This window comes from Babylonia areolata, chromosome 22, assembly GCF_041734735.1.
Source record: "Babylonia areolata isolate BAREFJ2019XMU chromosome 22, ASM4173473v1, whole genome shotgun sequence".
NCBI classification, from domain to species: Eukaryota; Metazoa; Mollusca; class Gastropoda; order Neogastropoda; family Buccinidae; genus Babylonia; species Babylonia areolata.
In genome coordinates, this window is record NC_134897.1 from 447,973 (window position 1) to 471,385 (window position 23,413).

General features: G+C 46.2%; 1 protein-coding gene across 4 annotated transcripts in view; it reads left to right on the plus strand.

The window, feature by feature from the left end:
* Positions 1 to 23,413, plus strand: part of LOC143297321 (small conductance calcium-activated potassium channel protein 1-like) — a 197,915-nt gene that overhangs the window by 158,210 nt on the left and 16,292 nt on the right. For 2 of the 4 annotated variants that reach the window (XM_076609606.1, XM_076609607.1), the window contains one exon: positions 14,918 to 14,989. The exons of the other annotated variants lie outside the window; for them this stretch is intronic. In XM_076609606.1, coding sequence (XP_076465721.1) covers positions 14,918 to 14,989 — 72 coding nt within the window. The remainder of the gene's footprint in view (positions 1 to 14,917; positions 14,990 to 23,413) is intronic. 4 annotated transcript variants of the gene reach the window in all.

Consider the following 23,413-nt stretch of genomic DNA (forward strand, 5'->3'; position numbering starts at 1 on the left):
GTCACTGCTGACTTCACTGAGGGTATCGGAGGGAAAGGAAGACAGCTGTTTGTCTCATTAGTCACTGCTGACTTCACTGAGGGTATCTGAGGGAAAGGAAGACAGCTGTTTGTCTCATTAGTCACTGCTGACTTCACTGAGGGTATCGGAGGGAAACGAAGACAGCTGTTTGTCTCATTAGTCACTGCTGACTTCACTGAGCAGTGCAGCATGAGCAGGGAGTTTACATTCTCTTCATTGTCTGTCGTCACACACACACACACACACACACACACACTCTCTCTCTCTCTCTCTCTCACTCACTGACTCACAGATACGCGCGCGCGTGCACATCTAAATGCACTTAGCGTCATGTGCTCACCGTTCGCTTTCCTTGCTCTTTATCTCAGCGGTTTTGCGATTGGAAAACAGTGGACAGTGCCCTGGTTTTCGTGAGCCACCAAAGTGCTCCGATTGTCTGTCTGTCTGTCTGTCTGTTCGATTTATTGATTTACATCTGGAAGACATGACAGACGTACAGAAACTTGGAAGTCGCCCATCACCATGTTTCTTTTGGTTAAACTTTCCTGAACGAAAGGCGCCGCCCTTGGGTGGGAAACCCATATGATGACAAAGTGCATTTAGGGAAGGTGTGATTTGTTGGGCTTAACACACTGCACCTTGCTCCTCTGCCCTCGCCACCTGTGTTCCTGCATTGTGCCATACCTGTCGTTGCTTGCACAGTTTTGGAAAAGTATCACCCATAAGGAATAAACCCGTTTGAAAGCACAGCGACCTTGGGGGAAAAAGGTTAAGTTTGTAGGAAAATGTGATCATTGCAAACTATGCTTGTGTGTTTTTCCAGTTTGAGTGTGTGTGTCCCCACTGTGTTCGTACGAACAGGGTGGGTGTGTCACATGTGTGTTGTGTAAAGTGTGTCCCCACTGTGTTTGTACGAACAGGGTGTGTGTGTGTGTGTGTGTGTGTGTGTGTGTGTGTAAAACATGCGTGTTGTGTAAAGTGTGTCCCCACTGTATTTGTGTGGACTGGGTGGGTGTGTCACATGTGTGTTGTGTAGAGTGTGTCCCCACTGTGTCTGTGCGGACTGGGTGTGTAGTGACTTAGCATTGATGTTCTTGGCACTTGTTCCCCAACACACACTGAGCCATCCTCTGTGCGCACGCCCTGTGTTCTCCTCACCTTGACAGCTGTCCTACACCTGCAGTTACTGTGTGTCTTGTCCCTGTCACGTCACATGCTGAAGCAGTTGTATCATACGTCAATGCAGTCAGCCAGCTTGGAATTTGAATCCGTATCGACCCCCAAACCTCCAGACAGCCAGATTCAGTTCCAAAACCAAAATTACCAATCAGCACACCTGTTGTTTCGCCCGGAGGAGGAACGGAAAGGACTGTCAAACCAGAACTGGTTCAGCTGACTCCCCCAACCAGGAAAGGATTGTCAAACCAGAATTGGTTCAGCTATCTTCCCTAACCAGAAAAGGACTGTCAAACCAGAATTGGTTCAGCTGACTCCCCAAAACAGGAAATGCCTGTCAAACCAGAATTGGTTCAGCTAACTTCCACAACCAGGAAAGGACTGTCAAACCAGAATTGGTTCAGCTGACTCCCCAAAACAGGAAATGCCTGTCAAACCAGAATTGGTTCAGCTAACTTCCACAACCAGGAAAGGACTGTCAAACCAGAATTGGTTCAGCTGACTCCCCCACCAGGAAAGGACTGTCAAACCAGAATTGGTTCAGCTGACTCCCCCACCAGGAAAGGACTGTCAAACCAGAACTGGTGTAGCTAATTTCCAGAGAAGAAAGGATTGCTGTGTTAAACCAGACGGGTGTAGCTATTTTCACAAAGTATAAGACTGTTGTGTTAAACCATAACTGGTGTAGCTAAGTCCCCAAAGGAAAGGAAAGGACTGTTGTGTTGAACCAGAACTGGTGTAGTTAACTACCCAAAGGGACTGTCATATTGAACCAGAACTGGTGTAGTTAACTCCCCAAAGGAAAAGAAAGGACTGTTGTGTTGAACCAGAACTGGTGTAGTTAACTCCCCACAGGAAAGGAAAGGACTGTTGTGTTGAACCAGAACTGGTGTAGTTAACTACCCAAAGGAAAGGACTGTTGTGTTGAACCAGAACTGGTGTAGTTAACTCCCAAAGGAAAGGATTGTTGTGTTGAACCAGAACTGGTGTAGTTAACTCCCAAAGGATAGGACTGTTGTGTTGAACCAGAAAGGTGTAGTTAACTCCCAAAGGAAAGGATTGTTATGTTGAACCAGAACTGGTGTAGTTAACTCCACACAGGAAAGGACTGTTGTGTTGAACCAGAACTGGTGTAGTTAACTCCCAAAGGAAAGGAAATTATTGTTGTGTTGAACCAGAACTGGTGTAGTTAGCTTCCAAAGGAAAGGAAAAGATTGTTGTGTTGAACCAGAACTGGTGTAGTTAACTCCCAAAGGAAAGGACTGTTGTGTTCAACCAGAACTGGTGTAGTTAACTCCCAAAGGAAAGGACTGTTGTGTTAAACCAGAACTGGTGTAGTTAACTCCCAAAGGAAAGGACTGTTGTGTTCAACCAGAACTGGTGTAGTTACCTCCCAAAGGATAGGACTGTTGTGTTGAACCAGAACTGGTGTAGTTAACTCCCAAAGGAAAGGACTGTTGTGTTCAACCAGAACTGGTGTAGTTAACTCCCAAAGGAAAGGACTGTTGTGTTGAACCAGAACTGGTGTAGTTAACTCCCAAAGGAAAGGATTGTTGTGTTGAACCAGAACTGGTGTAGTTAACTCCCAAAGGAAAGGACTGTTGTATTGAACCAGAACTGGTGTAGTTAACTCCCAAAGGAAAGGATTGTTGTGTTGAACCAGAACTGGTGTAGTTAACTCCCAAAGGAAAGGACTGTTGTGTTGAACCAGAACTGGTGTAGTTAACTCCCAAAGGAAAGGACTGTTGTGTTGAACCAGAACTGGTGTAGTTAACTCCCAAAGGAAAGGACTGTTGTGTTGAACCAGAACTGGTGTAGTTAACTCCCAAAGGAAAGGAAATTATTGTTGTGTTGAACCAGAACTGGTGTAGTTAGCTTCCAAAGGATAGGAAAGGATTGTTGTGTTGAACCAGAACTGGTGTAGTTAACTCCCAAAGGAAAGGAAATTATTGTTGTGTTGAACCAGAACTGGTGTAGTTAGCTTCCAAAGGATAGGAAAGGATTGTTGTGTTGAACCAGAACTGGTGTAGCTTGCTAACCAAAGGAGAGCACTGTTTAGTAAAACCTGAACTGGTGTAGTTAACTCTCCCACACCTCTGCTCACCCATCTCTTTGCCCCCCACCCCACCCTCTATCCCCCACCCCCCCCTCCACCCCACCCTACGTTCTCGACATGCCCCTTGTCCCCGAACAACAAAAGATGAGGTGGTGTTTTGCACTGTGTGATGGGTCACGTCAGAATGGAAACTCCCTGCTGTGCACGTGATAGCCCGAGAACAAGCTAAGATTTGACATACAAAGGAAATCATGATTTGACTTAGGAAAGTTATCTGTATTAATATGCACAAAATGGCATCGAAGTTCAGATTTGATTTCTAAAGACATGTTTGTGCTCAGTATAACTTAGTGAAGCTGTTCTGACTTCAGAAAGTCATTCATGGGCACAGTAAATTGTGTTTGTGGCCAGCAGAGGTTTGACATAGGTAATGCTGGTTATCAGCAGAGAATGGACATTGGTAGTGTTGGTGGTCAGCAGAGAATGGACATTGGCAGTGTTGGTGGTCAGCAGAGAATGGATATTGGTAGTGTTGGTGGTCAGCAGAGAATGGACATTGGTAGTGTTGGTGGTCAGCAGGGAATGGACATTGGCAGTGTTGGTGGTCAGCAAGGAATGGACATTGGTAGTGTTGGTGGTCAGCAGGGAATGGACATTGGCAGTGTTGGTGGTCAGCAGAGAATGGACATTGGTAGTGTTGGTGGTCAGCAGGGAATGGATATTGGTAGTGTTGGTGGTCAGCAGGGAATGGACATTGGTAGTGTTGGTGGTCAACAGAGAATGGCTATTGGCAGTGTTGGTGGTCGTTTCATGAAGGGGGGGGGGGGGGGTGGACGTGGATTTTGCTCCGTTCTGTAGGTACGTCGTTTCATGACGCTGGGGGGAGGGGGGACGGTTGGGGGGGGGGGGGTCGAGTTGGGGCAGGGGGGATATGGGTGTTGCTCCATCCTGTTGCAACGTCTTTTCATGACCGGGGAAGGGGGGGGGGGACATGGGGAGTGTTGCTGCTCTGTCCTGTAGGTACGTCTTTTCATGACGGGGGGAGGGGGGTGGTACATGTGAACGGGGGGCATCAATAACAGAACGAATGTGGCCAGTACGGTTGTGGTAGTTAACGGTAAGCAGTCAGCAATGAACAGTCAGCTGTTAGCAGTTAGGAATCAACAGTCAGCTGTTAGCAGTTAGCAATCGACAGTCAGCTGTTAGCAATCAACAGTCAGCTGTTAGCAGAGTGTTAGCAATCGACAGTCAGCTGTTAGCAGTTAGGAATCAACAGTCAGTTGTTAGCAGTTAGCAATCGACAGTCAGCTGTTAGCAATCAACAGTCAGCTGTTAGCAGACAGTGTTAGCAATCGACAGTCAGCTGTTAGCAGACACTGTTAGCAATCGACAGTCAGCTGTTAGGAGACAGTGTTAGCAATCAACAGTCAGCTGTTAGCAGTCAGCAATCAACAGTCAACTGTTAACAGTGTTAGCAATCGACAGTCAGCTGTTAGCAGTCAGTGTTAGCAATCAACAGTCAGCTGTTAGCAGACAGTGGTAGCAATCAACAGTCAGCTGTTAGCAGTCAGTGTTAGCAATCAACAGTCAGCTGTTAACAGACAGTGTTAGCAATCGACAGTCAGCTGTTAGCAGACAGTGGTAGCAATCAAAAGTCAGCTGTTAGCAGACAGTGGTAGCAATCAAAAGTCAGCTGTTAGCAGTCAGTGTTAGCAATCGACAGTCAGCTGTTAGCAGTCAGCAATGAACAATCAGCTGTTAGCAGTTAGCAATCAACAGTCAACTGTTAGCAGACACTGTTAGCAATCAACAGTCAGCTGTTAGTTGTCGGTAGTTAGCAATCAACAATTAGCTGTTAGCAGATTGTTAGCAATCAACAGTAAGCTGTTAGCAATCAACAGCTGTTAGCAATCAGCTGTTAGCAATCAACAGTCAGCTGTTAGCAATCAACAGCTGTTAGCAATCAACAGTCAGCTGCTAGCGATCAACAGTCAGCTATGGGCAGTCAGCAGTCAACATTCATCAACTGGCGGTCAACATTCAGGTGGTAGCTGTCAGCAGTCATGGATAGAATGGTGGGGCACTTAGCAGTCATCAGCTGTCACAGGTGCAGAGAAGCGAGTAGGGTAGGGGCAGCGAGGGCAGGGTGGGTGGGTGGGTGAGTCACAACTGAATAAATGTCAACACTGCACTCTCAGATTGGCGTACCTTTGGACGGGGCAAGGCAACAGTTCCGATCTCTGTGAGTCTTGGGGAATGAAAGATATTTCGCTGGACAAAGAATGGATAGTTCGAGCATCATTTATTTATTTATTTATTTATTTATCCATTTATTTATTATTATTTTGTTGTTGTTGTTGTTTGTTTTCGTATGTATGTATGTATGTATGTATGTATGTAAGAAGACGAAGACGGAACAAAAGAAGACGATTGAATTGGGACATGGCTTGACGCTTTGTGCTCACTAGGTCTCTCTCCTGAAGCTATAGATGCTGATAAGAAATATCACGTAGAAAGTGACAATTGCAGTTACTGTCTGGATGGAAACTGTAGCACTAAAACATGTTTATGTATTCACGCACACGCACGCACGATTGTAAGCATGCACGTACGCGCGAGCGCGCGCGCGCACACACGCACACACTCAGACCACTCATTGTGGACTGTCATCATGACCACTGCCACACACTGTGGACTCATCATGGCAACATACTGTGGACTGTCATCATGGCCACACACTCACACTGTGGACTGTCATCATGGCCACACACTGTGGACTGTCATCATGGCACCACACTGTGGACTGTCATCATGGCCACTGCCACACACTGTGGACTGTCATCATGGCCACACACTGTGGACTGTCATCATGGCCACACACTGTGGATTGTCATCATGGCCACTGCCACACACTGTGGACTGTCATCATGGCCACACACTGTGGACTGTCATCATGGCCACTGCCACACACTGTGGACTGTCATCATGGCCACTGCCACGCACTGTGGACTGTCATCATGGCCACACACTGTGGACTGTCATCATGGCCACACACTGTGGACTGTCATCATGGCCACTGCCACACACTGTGGACTGTCATCATGGCCACTGCCACGCACTGTGGACTGTCATCATGGCCACACACTGTGGACTGTCATCATGGCCACTGCCACTTAGTGTGGACTGTCATCATGGCCACACACTGTGCACTGTCATCATGGCCACACACTGTGGACTGTCATCATGGCCACTGCCACTTAGTGTGGACTGTCATCATGGCCACTGCCACACACTGTGCACTGTCATCATGGCCACACACTGTGGATTGTCATCATGGCCACTGCCACACACTGTGGACTGTCATCATGGCCACTGCCACACACTGTGGACTGTCATCATGGCCACTAGCACGCACTGTTGACTGTCTTCATGGCCACATGGCCACTGCCAGTTACTGTGGAATGTCGTCATGTCCAGACTGTGTGGACTGTCACAATGACCCATGCCACACACACTGGACTGTCATCATGGCCACACACACACTGTGGGCTGCCGTCTTGGTCACACACTGTAGAGTGTCATTATGTCTACACACTGTCATCATGCCATCATGGCCACTGCCACACTGTGGACTGACATGGCAACTGCCACACACTGCGGACTGTCATCGTGGACACACAAACACACACACACACACAAAGAGACTGTGGACTGTCATCATGGCCTCACACTGTGGACTGTGGTCATGGCCACACTGTGGACTGTCATCATGGCCTCACACTGTGGACTGTGGTCATGGCCACACTGTGGACTGTCATCATGGCCACTGCAATGACCACACACTGTAATCTGTCATCATGGCCACACACTCTGGACTGTTATCATGGCCACACACTGTGGACTGTCATCATGGCCAGACAGTGATCATGGCCACACACTGTGGATTATCAGTATGGTCACACACTGTTGACTGTCAGTATGGCCACTGTCACACACTGTGGACTGTCATAATGGCCACTGCCAATCACTGTGGACTGTAAGCATGGCCACACACTGTGGACTGTCATCATGGCCTCACACTGTGGACTGTCAATATGGCCACTGCCACACACTGAGGACTGTCATCATGGCCAGAAAGTGATCATGGCCACACACTGTGGACTGTCATCATGGCCACACACACACTGCAGACTGTCATCATGGCCACACACTGCAGACTGTCATCACGGTCACACACTGTGGATTGTCATCATGGCGTGACAGTCATTATGGCCATATACTGTGGACTGTCAATATGGCCACTGCCACACACTCTGGAGTTTTAAAAATGGCCACACACCATGGACTGTCATCATGGCCACAAACTGTAGATTGTCATCATGGCCACTGCCACACTGTGGACTGTCATCAAGGCCACACACTGTGTACTCTTATCATGGCCACTGCCACTCACTGGGGACTGTAAGCATGGCCACACACTGTAGACTGTCATCATGGCCACACACTGTGTACTGTCATCATGGCCACTGCCACACATTTTGGACTGTCATTATGGCCACACACTGTGTACTGTCATCATGGCCACTGCCACACATTTTGGACTGTCATTATGGCCACACACTGTGTACTGTCATCATGGCCACTGCCACACATTTTGGACTGTCATCATGACCACTGCCACACACTGTGGACTGTCATCATGGCCAGACAGTGATCATGGCCACACGCTGTGGACTGTCATCATGGCCACACACTCACACTGTGGACTGTCATCATGGCCACACACTGTGGACTGTCATCATGGCCAGACAGTGATCATGGCCACACGCTGTGGACTGTCATCATGGCCACACACTCACACTGTGGGCTGTCATCATGGCCACACGCTGTGGACTGTCATCATGGCCACACACTCACACTGTGGGCTGTCATCATGGCCACACGCTGTGGACTGTCATCATGGCCACACACTGTGGACTGTCGTCATGGCCAGACAGTGATCATGGCCACACACTATGGACTGTCATCATGGCCAGACAGTGATCATGGCCACACACTGTGGACTGTCATCATGGCCACTGCCACACACTGTGGCCTGTCATCATGGCCACACACTGTGCACTGTCATCATGGCCACTGCCACACACTTTGGATTGTAAGCATGGCCACGGACTGTTGACTGTCATCATGGCCACTGCCACACACTTTGGATTGTAAGCATGGCCACGGACTGTTGACTGTCATCATGGCCACACACACACTCTGGTGTGTCATCATGGTCACACACACACCCCATGGACTGAAGAACTAAAAAAAACCAACCAACAAACAAAAAACAAAAAAAACAACAACAGAGGCTGCCTTGGTACTAGTGATCCCTTGGTGAGAACGTCATCAATGTCATCAGGGGAATAATGCTGATGGTTAGCGAATCCCCAAAGGGGTGGTTTGGGAACAATACTGATGTCATTCGGGAAAAAGATGGTGACGTTTAGTGGTACTCTTAGAGGAGTGGTATGGGAACAACAATGTCACCAGGTCAGTTTTGGTGATGTCTGGTTAGGTCCTTGGACGAGTGGTATGGAAACTCAATCGAAGCCATCAGGGCATTTCTTGGTGTGTCTGGTGAGGTCCTTGAAGGGGAGATGAAGTCAGATAATATATAAAGATACAGCAGTTTATCAGTGTGATTGTGATCAGTTCACCAAAATCTGTCTTCTCTGTCAAAACAGAAAGGAGAAATCTGACAAACTACAAACATCAAACATCGAGGTTAATGCGGGGAGTGCAGCCTGTGAGGCCTCAGTTCAGATGTAGTATCAGTTTAGCTGTGAAAAGATGAAGTGGAAAGACGTGAGGTTGGTTTTGCTATGAACAGATGAGGTTGGTTTAGCTGTGTAAAGACGTGAGGTTGGTTTTGCTATGAACAGATGAGGTTGGTTTAGCTGTGTAAAGACGTGAAGTTGGTTTTGCTATGACCAGATGAGGTTGGTTTAGCTATGAAAAGACCTGAGGTTGGTTTAGCTATGAAAGGACATGATGTTGATATAGCTTTGAACAGACATGAGGTTGGTTTAGCTATGAAAGGACGCGATGTTGATATAGCTTTGAACAGACATGAGGTTGGTTTAGCTATGAAAGGACGCGATGTTGATATAGCTTTGAACAGACATGAGGTTGGATTAGCTATGAAAGGACGCGATGTTGATATAGCTTTGAACAGACATGAGGTTGGTTTGGCAATGAAAGGACAGGATTTTGATATAGCTTTGAACAGCCATTAGGTTGGTTTAGCTATGAAAGGACACGATGTTGATATAGCTTTGAACAGCCATTAGGTTGGTTTAGCTATGAAAGGACACGATGTCGATATAGCTTTGAACAGACATGAGGTTGGTTTAGCTATGAAAAGACACAATGTTGATATAGCTTTGAACAGACATGAGGTTGGTTTAGCTATGAAAGGACACGATGTTGATATAGCTTTGAACAGACATGAGGTTGGTTTAGCTATGAAAGGACACGATGTTGATATAGCTTTGAACAGACATGAGGTTGGTTTAGCTATGAAAGGACGCGATGTTGATATAGCTTTGAACAGACATGAGGTTGGTTTAGCTATGAAAGGACACGATGTTGATATAGCTTTGAACAGACATGAGGTTGGTTTGGCAATGAAAGGACAGGATTTTGATATAGCTTTGAACAGCCATTAGGTTGGTTTAGCTATGAAAGGACGCGATGTTGATATAGCTTTGAACAGACATGAGGTTGGTTTAGCTATGAAAGGACACGATGTTGATATAGCTTTGAACAGCCATTAGGTTGGTTTAGCTATGAAAGGACGCGATGTTGATATAGCTTTGAACAGACATGAGGTTGGTTTAGCTATGAAAGGACACGATGTTGATATAGCTTTGAACAGACATTAGGTTGGTTTAGCTATGAAAGGACACGATGTTGATATAGCTTTGAACAGACATGAGGTTGGTTTAGCTATGAAAGGACACGATGTTGATATAGCTTTGAACAGACATGAGGTTGGTTTGGCAATGAAAGGACAGGATTTTGATATTGCTTTGAACAGCCATTAGGTTGGTTTAGCTATGAAAGGACATGATGTTGATATAGCTTTGAACAGACATTAGGTTGGTGTAGCTATGAAAGGACGCGATGTTGATATAGCTTTGAACAGACATGAGGTTGGTTTAGCTATGAAAGGACACGATGTTGATATAGCTTTGAACAGACATTAGGTTGGTTTAGCTATGAAAGGACGCGATGTTGATATAGCTTTGAACAGACATTAGGTTGGTTTAGCTATGAAAGGACACAATGTTGATATAGCTTTGAACAGACATGAGGATGGTTTGGCAATGAAAGGACAGGATTTTGATATAGCTTTGAACAGCCATTAGGTTGGTTTAGCTATGAAAGGACACGATGTTGATATAGCTTTGAACAGACATGAGGTTGGTTTAGCTATGAAAGGACACGATGTTGATATAGCTTTGAACAGACATGAGGTTGGTTTAGCTATGAAAGGACACGATGTTGATATAGCTTTGAACAGACATTAGGTTGGTTTAGCTGTGTAAAGGCATGAGTTTGGTTTGTCTGTGAAAAGACATGTGGCTGGTTTAGCTGTGTAAAGACATGACACGATGCGGAAACAAAGCTGGGATGGAACAAATCGTCCATAGACCTGACAACAAACTGGATGGAAAGAGTACAAACACAGACCTGACAACAAACTGGATGGAAAGAGTACAAACACAGACCTGACAACACACTGGATGGAAAGAGGAGTACAAACACAGACCTGACAACACACTGGATGGAAAGAGTACAAACACAGACCTGACAACAAACTGGATGGAAAGAGGAGTACAAACACAGACCTGACAACAAACTGGATGGAAAGAGGAGTACACACACAGACCTGACAACACACTGGATGGAAAGAGGAGCACAAACACAGACCTGACAACACACTGGATGGAAAGAGGAGTACAAACACAGACCTGACAACAAACTGGATGGAAAGAGTACAAACACAGACCTGACAACACACTGGATGGAAAGAGGAGTACAAACACAGACCTGACAACACACTGGATGGAAAGAGGAGTACAAACACAGACCTGACAACACACTGGATGGAAAGAGGAGTACAAACATAGACCTGACAACAAACTGGATGGAAAGAGGAGTACAAACACAGACCTGACAACACAATGGATGGAAAGAGTACAAACACAGACCTGACAACACACTGGATGGAAAGAGTACAAACACAGACCTGACAACACACTGGATGGAAAGAGGAGTACAAACACAGACCTGACAACACACTGGATGGAAAGAGTACAAACACAGACCTGACAACAAACTGGATGGAAAGAGGAGTACAAACACAGACCTGACAACAAACTGGATGGAAAGAGGAGTACAAACACAGACCTGACAACAAACTGGATGGAAAGAGTACAAACACAGACCTGACAACACACTGGATGGAAAGAGGAGTACAAACACAGACCTGACAACAAACTGGATGGAAAGAGTACAAACACAGACCTGACAACAAACTGGATGGAAAGAGTACAAACACAGACCTGACAACAAACTGGATGGAAAGAGTACAAACACAGACCTGACAACACACTGGATGGAAAGAGTACAAACACAGACCTGACAACACACTGGATGGAAAGAGTACAAACACAGACCTGACAACACACTGGATGGAAAGAGTACAAACACAGACCTGACAACAAACTGGATGGAAAGAGTACAAACATAGACCTGACAACACACTGGATGGAAAGAGTACAAACATAGACCTGACAACACACTGGATGGAAAGAGTACAAACATAGACCTGACAACACACTGGATGGAAAGAGGAGTACAAACACAGACCTGACAACACACTGGATGGAAAGAGGAGTACAAACATAGACCTGACAACAAACTGGATGGAAAGAGGAGTACAAACACAGACCTGACAACAAACTGGATGGAAAGAGGAGTACAAACACAGACCTGACAACAAACTGGATAGAAAGAGGAGTACAAACACAGACCTGACAACTGACTGGATGGAAAGAGGTGTACAAACACAGACCTGACAACACACTGGATGGAAAGAGGAGTACAAACACAGACCTGACAACACACTGGATGGAAAGAGTACAAACACAGACCTGACAACAAACTGGATGGAAAGAGTACAAACACAGACCTGACAACACACTGGATGGAAAGAGGAGTACAAACACAGACCTGACAACAAACTGGATGGAAAGAGGAGTACAAACACAGACCTGACAACACACTGGATGGAAAGAGTACAAACACAGACCTGACAACACACTGGATGGAAAGAGTACAAACACAGACCTGACAACACACTGGATGGAAAGAGGAGTACAAACACAGACCTGACAACACACTGGATGGAAAGAGTACAAACACAGACCTGACAACACACTGGATGGAAAGAGTACAAACATAGACCTGACAACACACTGGATGGAAAGAGTACAAACATAGACCTGACAACACACTGGATGGAAAGAGTACAAACATAGACCTGACAACACACTGGATGGAAAGAGGAGTACAAACACAGACCTGACAACACACTGGATGGAAAGAGTACAAACATAGACCTGACAACAAACTGGATGGAAAGAGGAGTACAAGCACAGACCTGACAACAAACTGGATGGAAAGAGGAGTACAAACACAGACCTGACAACAAACTGGATGGAAAGAGGAGTACAAACACAGACCTGACAACTGACTGGATGGAAAGAGGTGTACAAACACAGACCTGACAACACACTGGATGGAAAGAGGAGTACAAACACAGACCTGACAACACACTGGATGGAAAGAGTACAAACACAGACCTGACAACAAACTGGATGGAAAGAGTACAAACACAGACCTGACAACACACTGGATGGAAAGAGGAGTACAAACACAGACCTGACAACAAACTGGATGGAAAGAGGAGTACAAACACAGACCTGACAACACACTGGATGGAAAGAGGAGTACAAACACAGACCTGACAACACACTGGATGGAAAGAGGAGTACAAACACAGACCTGACAACACACTGGATGGAAAGAGGAGTACAAACACAGACCTGACAACACAATGGATGGAAAGAGGAGTACAAACACAGACCTGACAACACAATGGATGGAAAGAGTACAAACACAGACCTGACAACACAATGGATGGAAAGAGGAGCACAAGCCTATTGAGTTGTGCACATAAGAGTCACGCTGACAAGGGAGAATTCTACATAAAGAAGTGAAGATGGAAAGGGCAGGGGCGTGTTCTGGGAACAGCAGAAATGGTTAAATGCAGGGAGATAATGATGACATATATTACACAGGGGATAATAACGACAGGGGAGATAATGGTGGCATTATATATATATATATATATATATATATATATATATATAATCTCACAGGGGAGATAATGATTATATATATTACACGGGGGATAATGATGACATTATATATCACAAAGGGGGTAATGATGGGGATTATGATGACATTATAATTATATCACACGGAAGACAATGATGACATTATATATCACGCAGGAGATAATTATGACATTATATATCACACGGCTAAGCAGAATGGAAGGGGGTGGGGGATACAGATTAACAATACATACCACAGGGCTGTTCAGAATGGAAGGGGGATACAGATTAACAATACATACCACAGGGCTGTTCAGAATGGAAGGGGGGGGGGGATACAGATTAACAATACATACCACAGGGCTGTTCAGAATGGAAGGGGGTGGGGGATGCAGATTAACAATACAGGGGGGATACAGATTAACAATACATACCACAGGGCTGTTTAGAATGGAAGGGGGTGGGGGATACAGATTAACAATACATACCACAGGGCTGTTCAGAATGGAAGGGGGATACAGATTAACAATACATACCACAGGGCTGTTAAGAATGGAAGGGGGATACAGATTAACAATACATACCACAGGGCTGTTCATAATGGAAGGGGGATACAGATTAACAATACATACCACAGGGGTGTTCATAATGGAAGGGGGAGGGGATACAGATTAACAATACATACCACAGGGCTGTTCAGAATGGAAGGGGGATACAGATTAACAACACATACCACAGGGCTGTTCAGAATGGAAGGGAGGGGATACAGATTAACAATACATGCCACAGGGCTGTTCAGAATGGAAGGGGGATACAGATTAACAATACATACCACAGGGCTGTTCAGAATGGAAGGGGGAGGGGATACAGATTAACAACACATACCATAGGGCTGTTCAGAAGGGAATGGTAACCAGTAACTGTAACCATGAAGACAGTGATGGAATGGAGAGAGTTCATAACCAGTAACACAGACATTAACAAGGTAGTAATTGATGGAGTGGAGAGATGTAGCTCTCAGCTAGAGAAGTGTGATTGTTGGATAACACTGAATAATGCTACATGGTGCAGCACTAAGCTAGTGGTGTGCTGAGGAGCCATGATGTCAGCTAGTGACCCATGCAGTGAAGGCTAGTGACTAGGGTCATCGCGTCAGGTGTGTGAGCTGTGGCTGACAGACGACACGTCCTTTCCTTTCCTGTTGTAGACGATGGGAATGGCCGGCTTGACCCGGATGCCCAGTGTTTTCATCTCCATCCCCCACCAGGTGTACCAGCAGGTACCCCCATCATGGCCGCCGCCTCCACCTCTACCTCCTCTTGTTTTTGTGTTGTTTTTTTCTTGCTTGGTTCTTTCTTTGTGCACAAGTACGGGCACCTAGTTTGCCTTCTGACTTGCTTTTCACCCGCTGAATAAGCGGCAGGGCCCTAAGAAATGCCATCTTCTCATATCATGATCATGGGTGTCAAACAGCATACACAATGTCCCACATGAACATGAATTTTAACTCGGAACGAAATACATCGAATATCGTATTATATACCCGCTACATTTCTTATATGTCTTTGGCAAAGCAGCATATTTGTCATTGGCAAAACAGGTGCCTGTACATGGCTGGTAGTGACCTTTGTTCTGTTGGAGTTCTGGGAACGCTGTTCTTTTTTCTGTTGTGTTTTCTGTCTAGTGGACGTGGTGTTTTCCTTGGCTCTGTGTGTGCCTGGTGCTGTGACCTTCTGTCTGGGAATGACCATGTTGCATCATGATAATTATATGTTTACATGGGCTATGTTTGTCATTTAGCCTTTCTTGTTGTCATAGAATACGTTTTCCGTCTCCCAAGTACAGTGAATGCCTTTGATTCGGGTTGCACTGGGTATAACTGAGATCGTGCTGCACATGCCGTGCTGTCATGGTGTGAAGAGCCCCGTGGTGTGAAGGGTCCCGTGGTGTGAAGGGCCCCCGGAGCGTGCCCAGGCTGACAGCACCTTCCTTCTGTCACTGGAGTCAAAGGAACACTCCGCTGATCTGGAGTCAGCTGGCCGGGAACATAGCGTCTGTTCCGTTTGATACAGACAGGACATTGTGTTGCAGCACACTATGCATCACATGTCAGTCATCGGATCGCGGTGATAGCGTCAGGACGACTTGCATTGCAGATGATGACATAGTTATGTTGTAATGCAGATGATGATACATTCATTAGATTTAGTGCATTCACTCAATATCAGAGAAATGTTGTTTTTTTTATTTAAAAAAAAATGACCATGAAATGAAGGTATGAATAAAGTGAGGGTCATTTTGAATGTCACAGGACTGAGTGGTCCGGCGTTTGATCCCAGTATGAACACCTGATGGGTTAACCATCCAGATTTTTCTCAGCTCTCATTTCACCAGATGTACACATCTGCTTGTTCCTGAAACCCCGTCGTGCATAAACGCATGAAGAAGATTGAATGTGCATGTTAAAGATCACATGATCCATGTTAGAATCTGATAGCTTGTGGAACGCATAAATACCTAGAATTTACTCGCCACGATATAGACCATGAGCGCTTAGTTGACAAGAGCATATGAACATACTTTGAAAGGATTATATTAACAGCCATGGTTGAAATCATTGACATCCTTAACTGAGGAATAGCCACTACTTTCCCAATCTCTTTCACACACGTAGACAGAATTGGAGGAACTCACCGGCTATGCTTCTTGTTGCTTTCAGTTAGTGTCCAGCTATACAGTAGGCCTGTAGCGTTGCACGTGATGTAGTGAGGTGATGTGACGTAGTGCGCACAGTAACTTCGTGTGCTAGTGTGACGTGGTACTGTGCTTGTTTGGCAGTAGAACGGCTAGCAGGCCACAACGCAGGCTAACTCCTCGTTTATTTTGTGTGTTTTCTTTTTCTTTCCAACTGAATAATAGTAGCATTCCTCCAAACAGCCAGTCATGTTGCTGTTGTTCCGATTGTCCACTGCAATCAGATACACGTCAGACAATCAATGTTTCAGTGAGAACTGTAACGCTGATGTGTAACAGACAGGTATAACTGTTGGTCGGAATGGAAGGAAGGCCATACGACATTCGGCTACGATATCAACATCATTCAGTTTTGGGGCATCAGTGTTCGTTTCAATGTACAAAGACTGCATATTTTGTAGAGACATCACTTTCTGTCTTCAGAAAAGCTCACGTTGACAGCAGCAACTAAGGGAGAGGGCGATTTCACTTTCGTTGTATTCCTTGAAACCTAAGCTGTTGCATTTCTTGAAACCTAAGCTGTTGCATTTCTTGAAACCTAACCTGTTGCATCTTTTGAAACCTAACCTGTTGCATTTCTTTCTCGCCTGCTCCTTTACACCTGAAGATTATAACTTAACTTCGGGTCTGTTTCAAAACACCTTATCTTTTCCCTTAATCTTGACGATTTTAGCCTTTACTTGTGTTTTTTTTCCTTTTATCTTGGTGATTACAGCCTTTACTTATGACCTGTTCCATTACAACTAAGAATTATGGCCTTTACTTATGGCCTGTTCCTTTGCAACTGAGAATTATGGCCGTATGACCTGTTCATTTACAACTAACGATTACAGCCTTTACTTATGGCCTGTTCCTTTACAACTGACGATTACATCCTTTACTTATGGCCTGTTCCTTTACAGCTGAGAATTATGGCCTTTACTTATGACCTGTTCCTTTACAACCTACGATTACAGACTTTACCTATGGCCTGTTCCTTTACAACTGAGAATTATGGCCTTTACTTATGACCTGTTCCTTTACAACTGAGAATTATGACCTTTACATATGACCTGTTCCTTTACAACTGACGATTACAGCCTTTACTTATGGCCTGTTCCTTTACAGCTGAGAATTATGGCCTTTTCTTATGACCTGTTCCTTTACAACCTACGATTACAGACTTTACTTATAGCCTGTTCCTTTACAAATGACAATTACAGCCGTTACTTATGGCCTGTTCCTTTACAACTGACGATTACAGCCTTTACTTATGACCTGTTCCTTTACAACTGACAATTACAGCCTTTACTTATGACCTGTTCCTTTACAACTGACGATTATAGCCTTTACTTATGACCTGTTCCTTTACAACTGAGAATTATGGCCTTTAATTATGACCTGTTCCTTTACAACTGATGATTATAGCCTTTACTTATGGCCTGTTCCTTTACAACTGAGAATTATGGCCTTTAATTATGACCTGTTCCTTTACAACTGACGATTTTAGCCTTTACTTATGGCCTGTTCCTTTGCAACTGACGATAAGCCTTTACTTATGACCTGTTCCTTTACAACTGACGATTGTAGCCTTTACTTATGGCCTGTTCCTTTGCAACTGAGAATTATGGCCTTTAGTTATGGTCTGTTCCTTTACAACTGACGATTGTAGCCTTTACTTATGGCCTGTTCCTTTACAGCTGACGATTGTAGCCTTTACTTATGACCTGTTCCTTTACAACTGAGAATTATGGCCCTTACTTATGGCCTGCTCCTGAAACATGGCGATTACAGCCTTCACGTATGACTGTTTTGTTTTGTTTTTAACCCGAAACTGCCGTGTTCTGTCACTAACTGAAAAGTCTGTCTCTGCCCAGGCCCCCCACTCTCTGATGCCACTACATATATTACAGTTATTATTAAAATGAAACAACAAACAAACAAACAAAAAACTAACAACACCCCCCCCCCCCCACCCCACCCCCAAAAAAACCCCTGTCAACTCACCATATCAGTTCCTCTTCTTTGACGTTATTTACGAGACTTTCTCATTGCAAGAGTTCATTGCCTTCTGAACCACAACACCTGTGCTGCCCCGTGTTGTTTAGCTAGTGACTGCAGTGTGGGCAGTTGGTTGTGCTGTGTACATCTCCAAAATGCTGACGTCAGTGGCACTAATCACTGTTATCAGTGACGCTAATCCTCTAACATCAGTGACATAAAGTGCAAAGTTTGTCACAGTGCAGTCCATTAGTAGCAGAGTTCCATTTTCATTGTGTTGCTGACATTGCTAACCCCTAGGCCTCGGGGTCATTGTATGCTGCCAGTGCTAACCTTTAGGCTTCAAGGTCATTGTATGGCTGACAGAGCTAACCTTTTGGCCTCAAAGTCATTGTGTGGCTGCCAGTGCTAACCTTTTGGCCTCAAGGTCACTGTATGGCTGCCAGTGCTAACCTTTAGGCCTCAAGGTCATTGTATGGCTGACAGAGCTAACTTTTTGGCCTCAAGGTCATTGTATGGCTGACAGTACTAACATTTAAGGCTCGATGACATTGTATGGCTAACAGTGCTAACCTTTAGGCCTCAAGGTCATTGTACGGCTGACAGTGCTAAATGGTAGGGTTCAAGGCCTTTGTATGGCTGACTGTGCTAACCTTTAAGGCGGAAGGTTATTGTATGGCTGACAGTGCTAGCCTTTAGGCCTCAAGGTCATTGTATGAATGGCATTGCTAACCTTTAAGGCTCAGTGGCATTTTATTGCTGACAGTGCTAAACGTTAGGCCTCAAGGTTCATTGTATGAATGCCAGTGTTAACCTTTAAGGCTCAAGGTCTTTGTATGGCTGACAGTGCTCACCTTAAGGCTCAGTGTCATTGTATGGCTGCCAGTGCTAACCATTAGGGCTCAAGAACAGTGTGTGGCTGTCAGTGCCAAGTTGTAGGGCTCAGGGTCTGTGTCATTGTATGCTGCTCATTGCTCCACCACGTGCATGTTCATTGCTGTTGTCTCGTGCTCAACGGGTATTGTTCTGCTTGTTGACTGTCTGCTCGTTGGGGTGTATTGTTCTTGATGCCGTTAGCGCTGATACAGGAAGTATAAATCAAAGTGTTCAGCAGGCATCTGTCTGAACATATCAATAAGAATTGAGAGAGAGAGAGGCTGATATCATATGACATTAGTGATATACAAAGAAAAAAAAAACTGGCAGTGGAAAAAAAAAGCACGTAATTGTGATACATACACACATGATGAAAAATGTATTGTAAAAGTCATGATGAAAAATGTATCTGATTTTAGCGGAATGAAATGCGCCTTGCTGCTATAGTTCTCACCCTGATTGCTCGCCTCAGTAAGTAAAATGTATTTTGAAACAGTACATAAATGAGTCATGCAGTCTTGTTTTTCTGTTGTTGTTTTTAATATAATTTGAAATAATGTGGAAATCTTTTCAGCTGTAATATATACATCATCGTCATTCTTCTTCTTCTTGCTGTTGTTCTTGCATGGATTGCGTACAGTATGTGCATGCATGCGCGCGCGCACACAAACCCTCACAGTGGAGCCCGTCTCTGTTAGTCCTACCTCACAGTGGAGCCCGTCTCTGTTAGTCCTACCTCACAGTGGAGCCCGTCTCTGTTAGTCCTACCTCACAGTGGAGCCCGTCTCTGTTAGTCCTACCTCACAGTGGAGCCCGTCTCTGTTAGTCCTACCTCACAGTGGAGCCCGTCTCTGTTAGTCCTACCTCACAGTGGAGCCTGTCTCTGTTAGTCCTACCTCACAGTGGAGCCTGTCTCTGTTAGTCCTACCTCACAGTGGAGCCTGTCTCTGTTAGTCCTACCTCACAGTGGAGCCTGTCTCTGTTAGTCCTACCTCACAGTGGAGCCTGTCTCTGTTAGTCCTACCTCACAGTGGAGCCTGTCTCTGTTAGTCCTACCTCACAGTGGAGCCTGTCTCTGTTAGTCCTACCTCACAGTGGAGCCTGTCTCTGTTAGTCCTACCTCACAGTGGAGCCTGTCTCTGTTAGTCCTACCTCACAGTGGAGCCTGTCTCTGTTAGTCCTACCTCACAGTGGAGCCTGTCTCTGTTAGTCCTACCTCACAGTGGAGCCTGTCTCTGTTAGTCCTACCTCACAGTGGAGCCTGTCTCTGTTAGTCCTACCTCACAGTGGAGCCTGTCTCTGTTAGTCCTACCTCACAGTGGAGCCTGTCTCTGTTAGTCCTACCTCACAGTGGAGCCTGTCTCTGTTAGTCCTACCTCACAGTGGAGCCTGTCTCTGTTAGTCCTACCTCACAGTGGAGCCTGTCTCTGTTAGTCCTACCTCACAGTGGAGCCTGTCTCTGTTAGTCCTACCTCACAGTGGAGCCTGTCTCTGTTAGTCCTACCTCACAGTGGAGCCTGTCTCTGTTAGTCCTACCTCACAGTGGAGCCTGTCTCTGTTAGTCCTACCTCACAGTGGAGCCTGTCTCTGTTAGTCCTACCTCACAGTGGAGCCTGTCTCTGTTAGTCCTACCTCACAGTGGAGCCTGTCTCTGTTAGTCCTACCTCACAGTGGAGCCTGTCTCTGTTAGTCCTACCTCACAGTGGAGCCTGTCTCTGTTAGTCCTACCTCACAGTGGAGCCTGTCTCTGTTAGTCCTACCTCACAGTGGAGCCTGTCTCTGTTAGTCCTACCTCACAGTGGAGCCTGTCTCTGTTAGTCCTACCTCACAGTGGAGCCTGTCTCTGTTAGTCCTACCTCACAGTGGAGCCTGTCTCTGTTAGTCCTACCTCACAGTGGAGCCTGTCTCTGTTAGTCCTACCTCACAGTGGAGCCTGTCTCTGTTAGTCCTACCTCACAGTGGAGCCTGTCTCTGTTAGTCCTACCTCACAGTGGAGCCTGTCTCTGTTAGTCCTACCTCACAGTGGAGCCTGTCTCTGTTAGTCCTACCTCACAGTGGAGCCTGTCTCTGTTAGTCCTACCTCACAGTGGAGCCTGTCTCTGTTAGTCCTACCTCACAGTGGAGCCTGTCTCTGTTAGTCCTACCTCACAGTGGAGCCTGTCTCTGTTAGTCCTACCTCACAGTGGAGCCTGTCTCTGTTAGTCCTACCTCACAGTGGAGCCTGTCTCTGTTAGTCCTACCTCACAGTGGAGCCTGTCTCTGTTAGTCCTACCTCACAGTGGAGCCTGTCTCTGTTAGTCCTACCTCACAGTGGAGCCTGTCTCTGTTAGTCCTACCTCACAGTGGAGCCTGTCTCTGTTAGTCCTACCTCACAGTGGAGCCTGTCTCTGTTAGTCCTACCTCACAGTGGAGCCTGTCTCTGTTAGTCCTACCTCACAGTGGAGCCTGTCTCTGTTAGTCCTACCTCACAGTGGAGCCTGTCTCTGTTAGTCCTACCTCACAGTGGAGCCTGTCTCTGTTAGTCCTACCTCACAGTGGAGCCTGTCTCTGTTAGTCCTACCTCACAGTGGAGCCTGTCTCTGTTAGTCCTACCTCACAGTGGAGCCTGTCTCTGTTAGTCCTACCTCACAGTGGAGCCTGTCTCTGTTAGTCCTACCTCACAGTGGAGCCTGTCTCTGTTAGTCCTACCTCACAGTGGAGCCTGTCTCTGTTAGTCCTACCTCACAGTGGAGCCTGTCTCTGTTAGTCCTACCTCACAGTGGAGCCTGTCTCTGTTAGTCCTACCTCACAGTGGAGCCTGTCTCTGTTAGTCCTACCTCACAGTGGAGCCTGTCTCTGTTAGTCCTACCTCACAGTGGAGCCTGTCTCTGTTAGTCCTACCTCACAGTGGAGCCTGTCTCTGTTAGTCCTACCTCACAGTGGAGCCTGTCTCTGTTAGTCCTACCTCACAGTGGAGCCTGTCTCTCTGTTAGTCCTACCTCACAGTGGAGCCTGTCTCTGTTAGTCCTACCTCACAGTGGAGCCTGTCTCTGTTAGTCCTACCTCACAGTGGAGCCTGTCTCTGTTAGTCCTACCTCACAGTGGAGCCTGTCTCTGTTAGTCCTACCTCACAGTGGAGCCTGTCTCTGTTAGTCCTACCTCACAGTGGAGCCTGTCTCTGTTAGTCCTACCTCACAGTGGAGCCTGTCTCTGTTAGTCCTACCTCACAGTGGAGCCTGTCTCTGTTAGTCCTACCTCACAGTGGAGCCTGTCTCTGTTAGTCCTACCTCACAGTGGAGCCTGTCTCTGTTAGTCCTACCTCACAGTGGAGCCTGTCTCTGTTAGTCCTACCTCACAGTGGAGCCTGTCTCTGTTAGTCCTACCTCACAGTGGAGCCTGTCTCTGTTAGTCCTACCTCACAGTGGAGCCTGTCTCTGTTAGTCCTACCTCACAGTGGAGCCTGTCTCTGTTAGTCCTACCTCACAGTGGAGCCTGTCTCTGTTAGTCCTACCTCACAGTGGAGCCTGTCTCTGTTAGTCCTACCTCACAGTGGAGCCTGTCTCTGTTAGTCCTACCTCACAGTGGAGCCTGTCTCTGTTAGTCCTACCTCACAGTGGAGCCTGTCTCTGTTAGTCCTACCTCACAGTGGAGCCTGTCTCTGTTAGTCCTACCTCACAGTGGAGCCTGTCTCTGTTAGTCCTACCTCACAGTGGAGCCTGTCTCTGTTAGTCCTACCTCACAGTGGAGCCTGTCTCTGTTAGTCCTACCTCACAGTGGAGCCTGTCTCTGTTAGTCCTACCTCACAGTGGAGCCTGTCTCTGTTAGTCCTACCTCACAGTGGAGCCTGTCTCTGTTAGTCCTACCTCACAGTGGAGCCTGTCTCTGTTAGTCCTACCTCACAGTGGAGCCTGTCTCTGTTAGTCCTACCTCACAGTGGAGCCTGTCTCTGTTAGTCCTACCTCACAGTGGAGCCTGTCTCTGTTAGTCCTACCTCACAGTGGAGCCTGTCTCTGTTAGTCCTACCTCACAGTGGAGCCTGTCTCTGTTAGTCCTACCTCACAGTGGAGCCTGTCTCTGTTAGTCCTACCTCACAGTGGAGCCTGTCTCTGTTAGT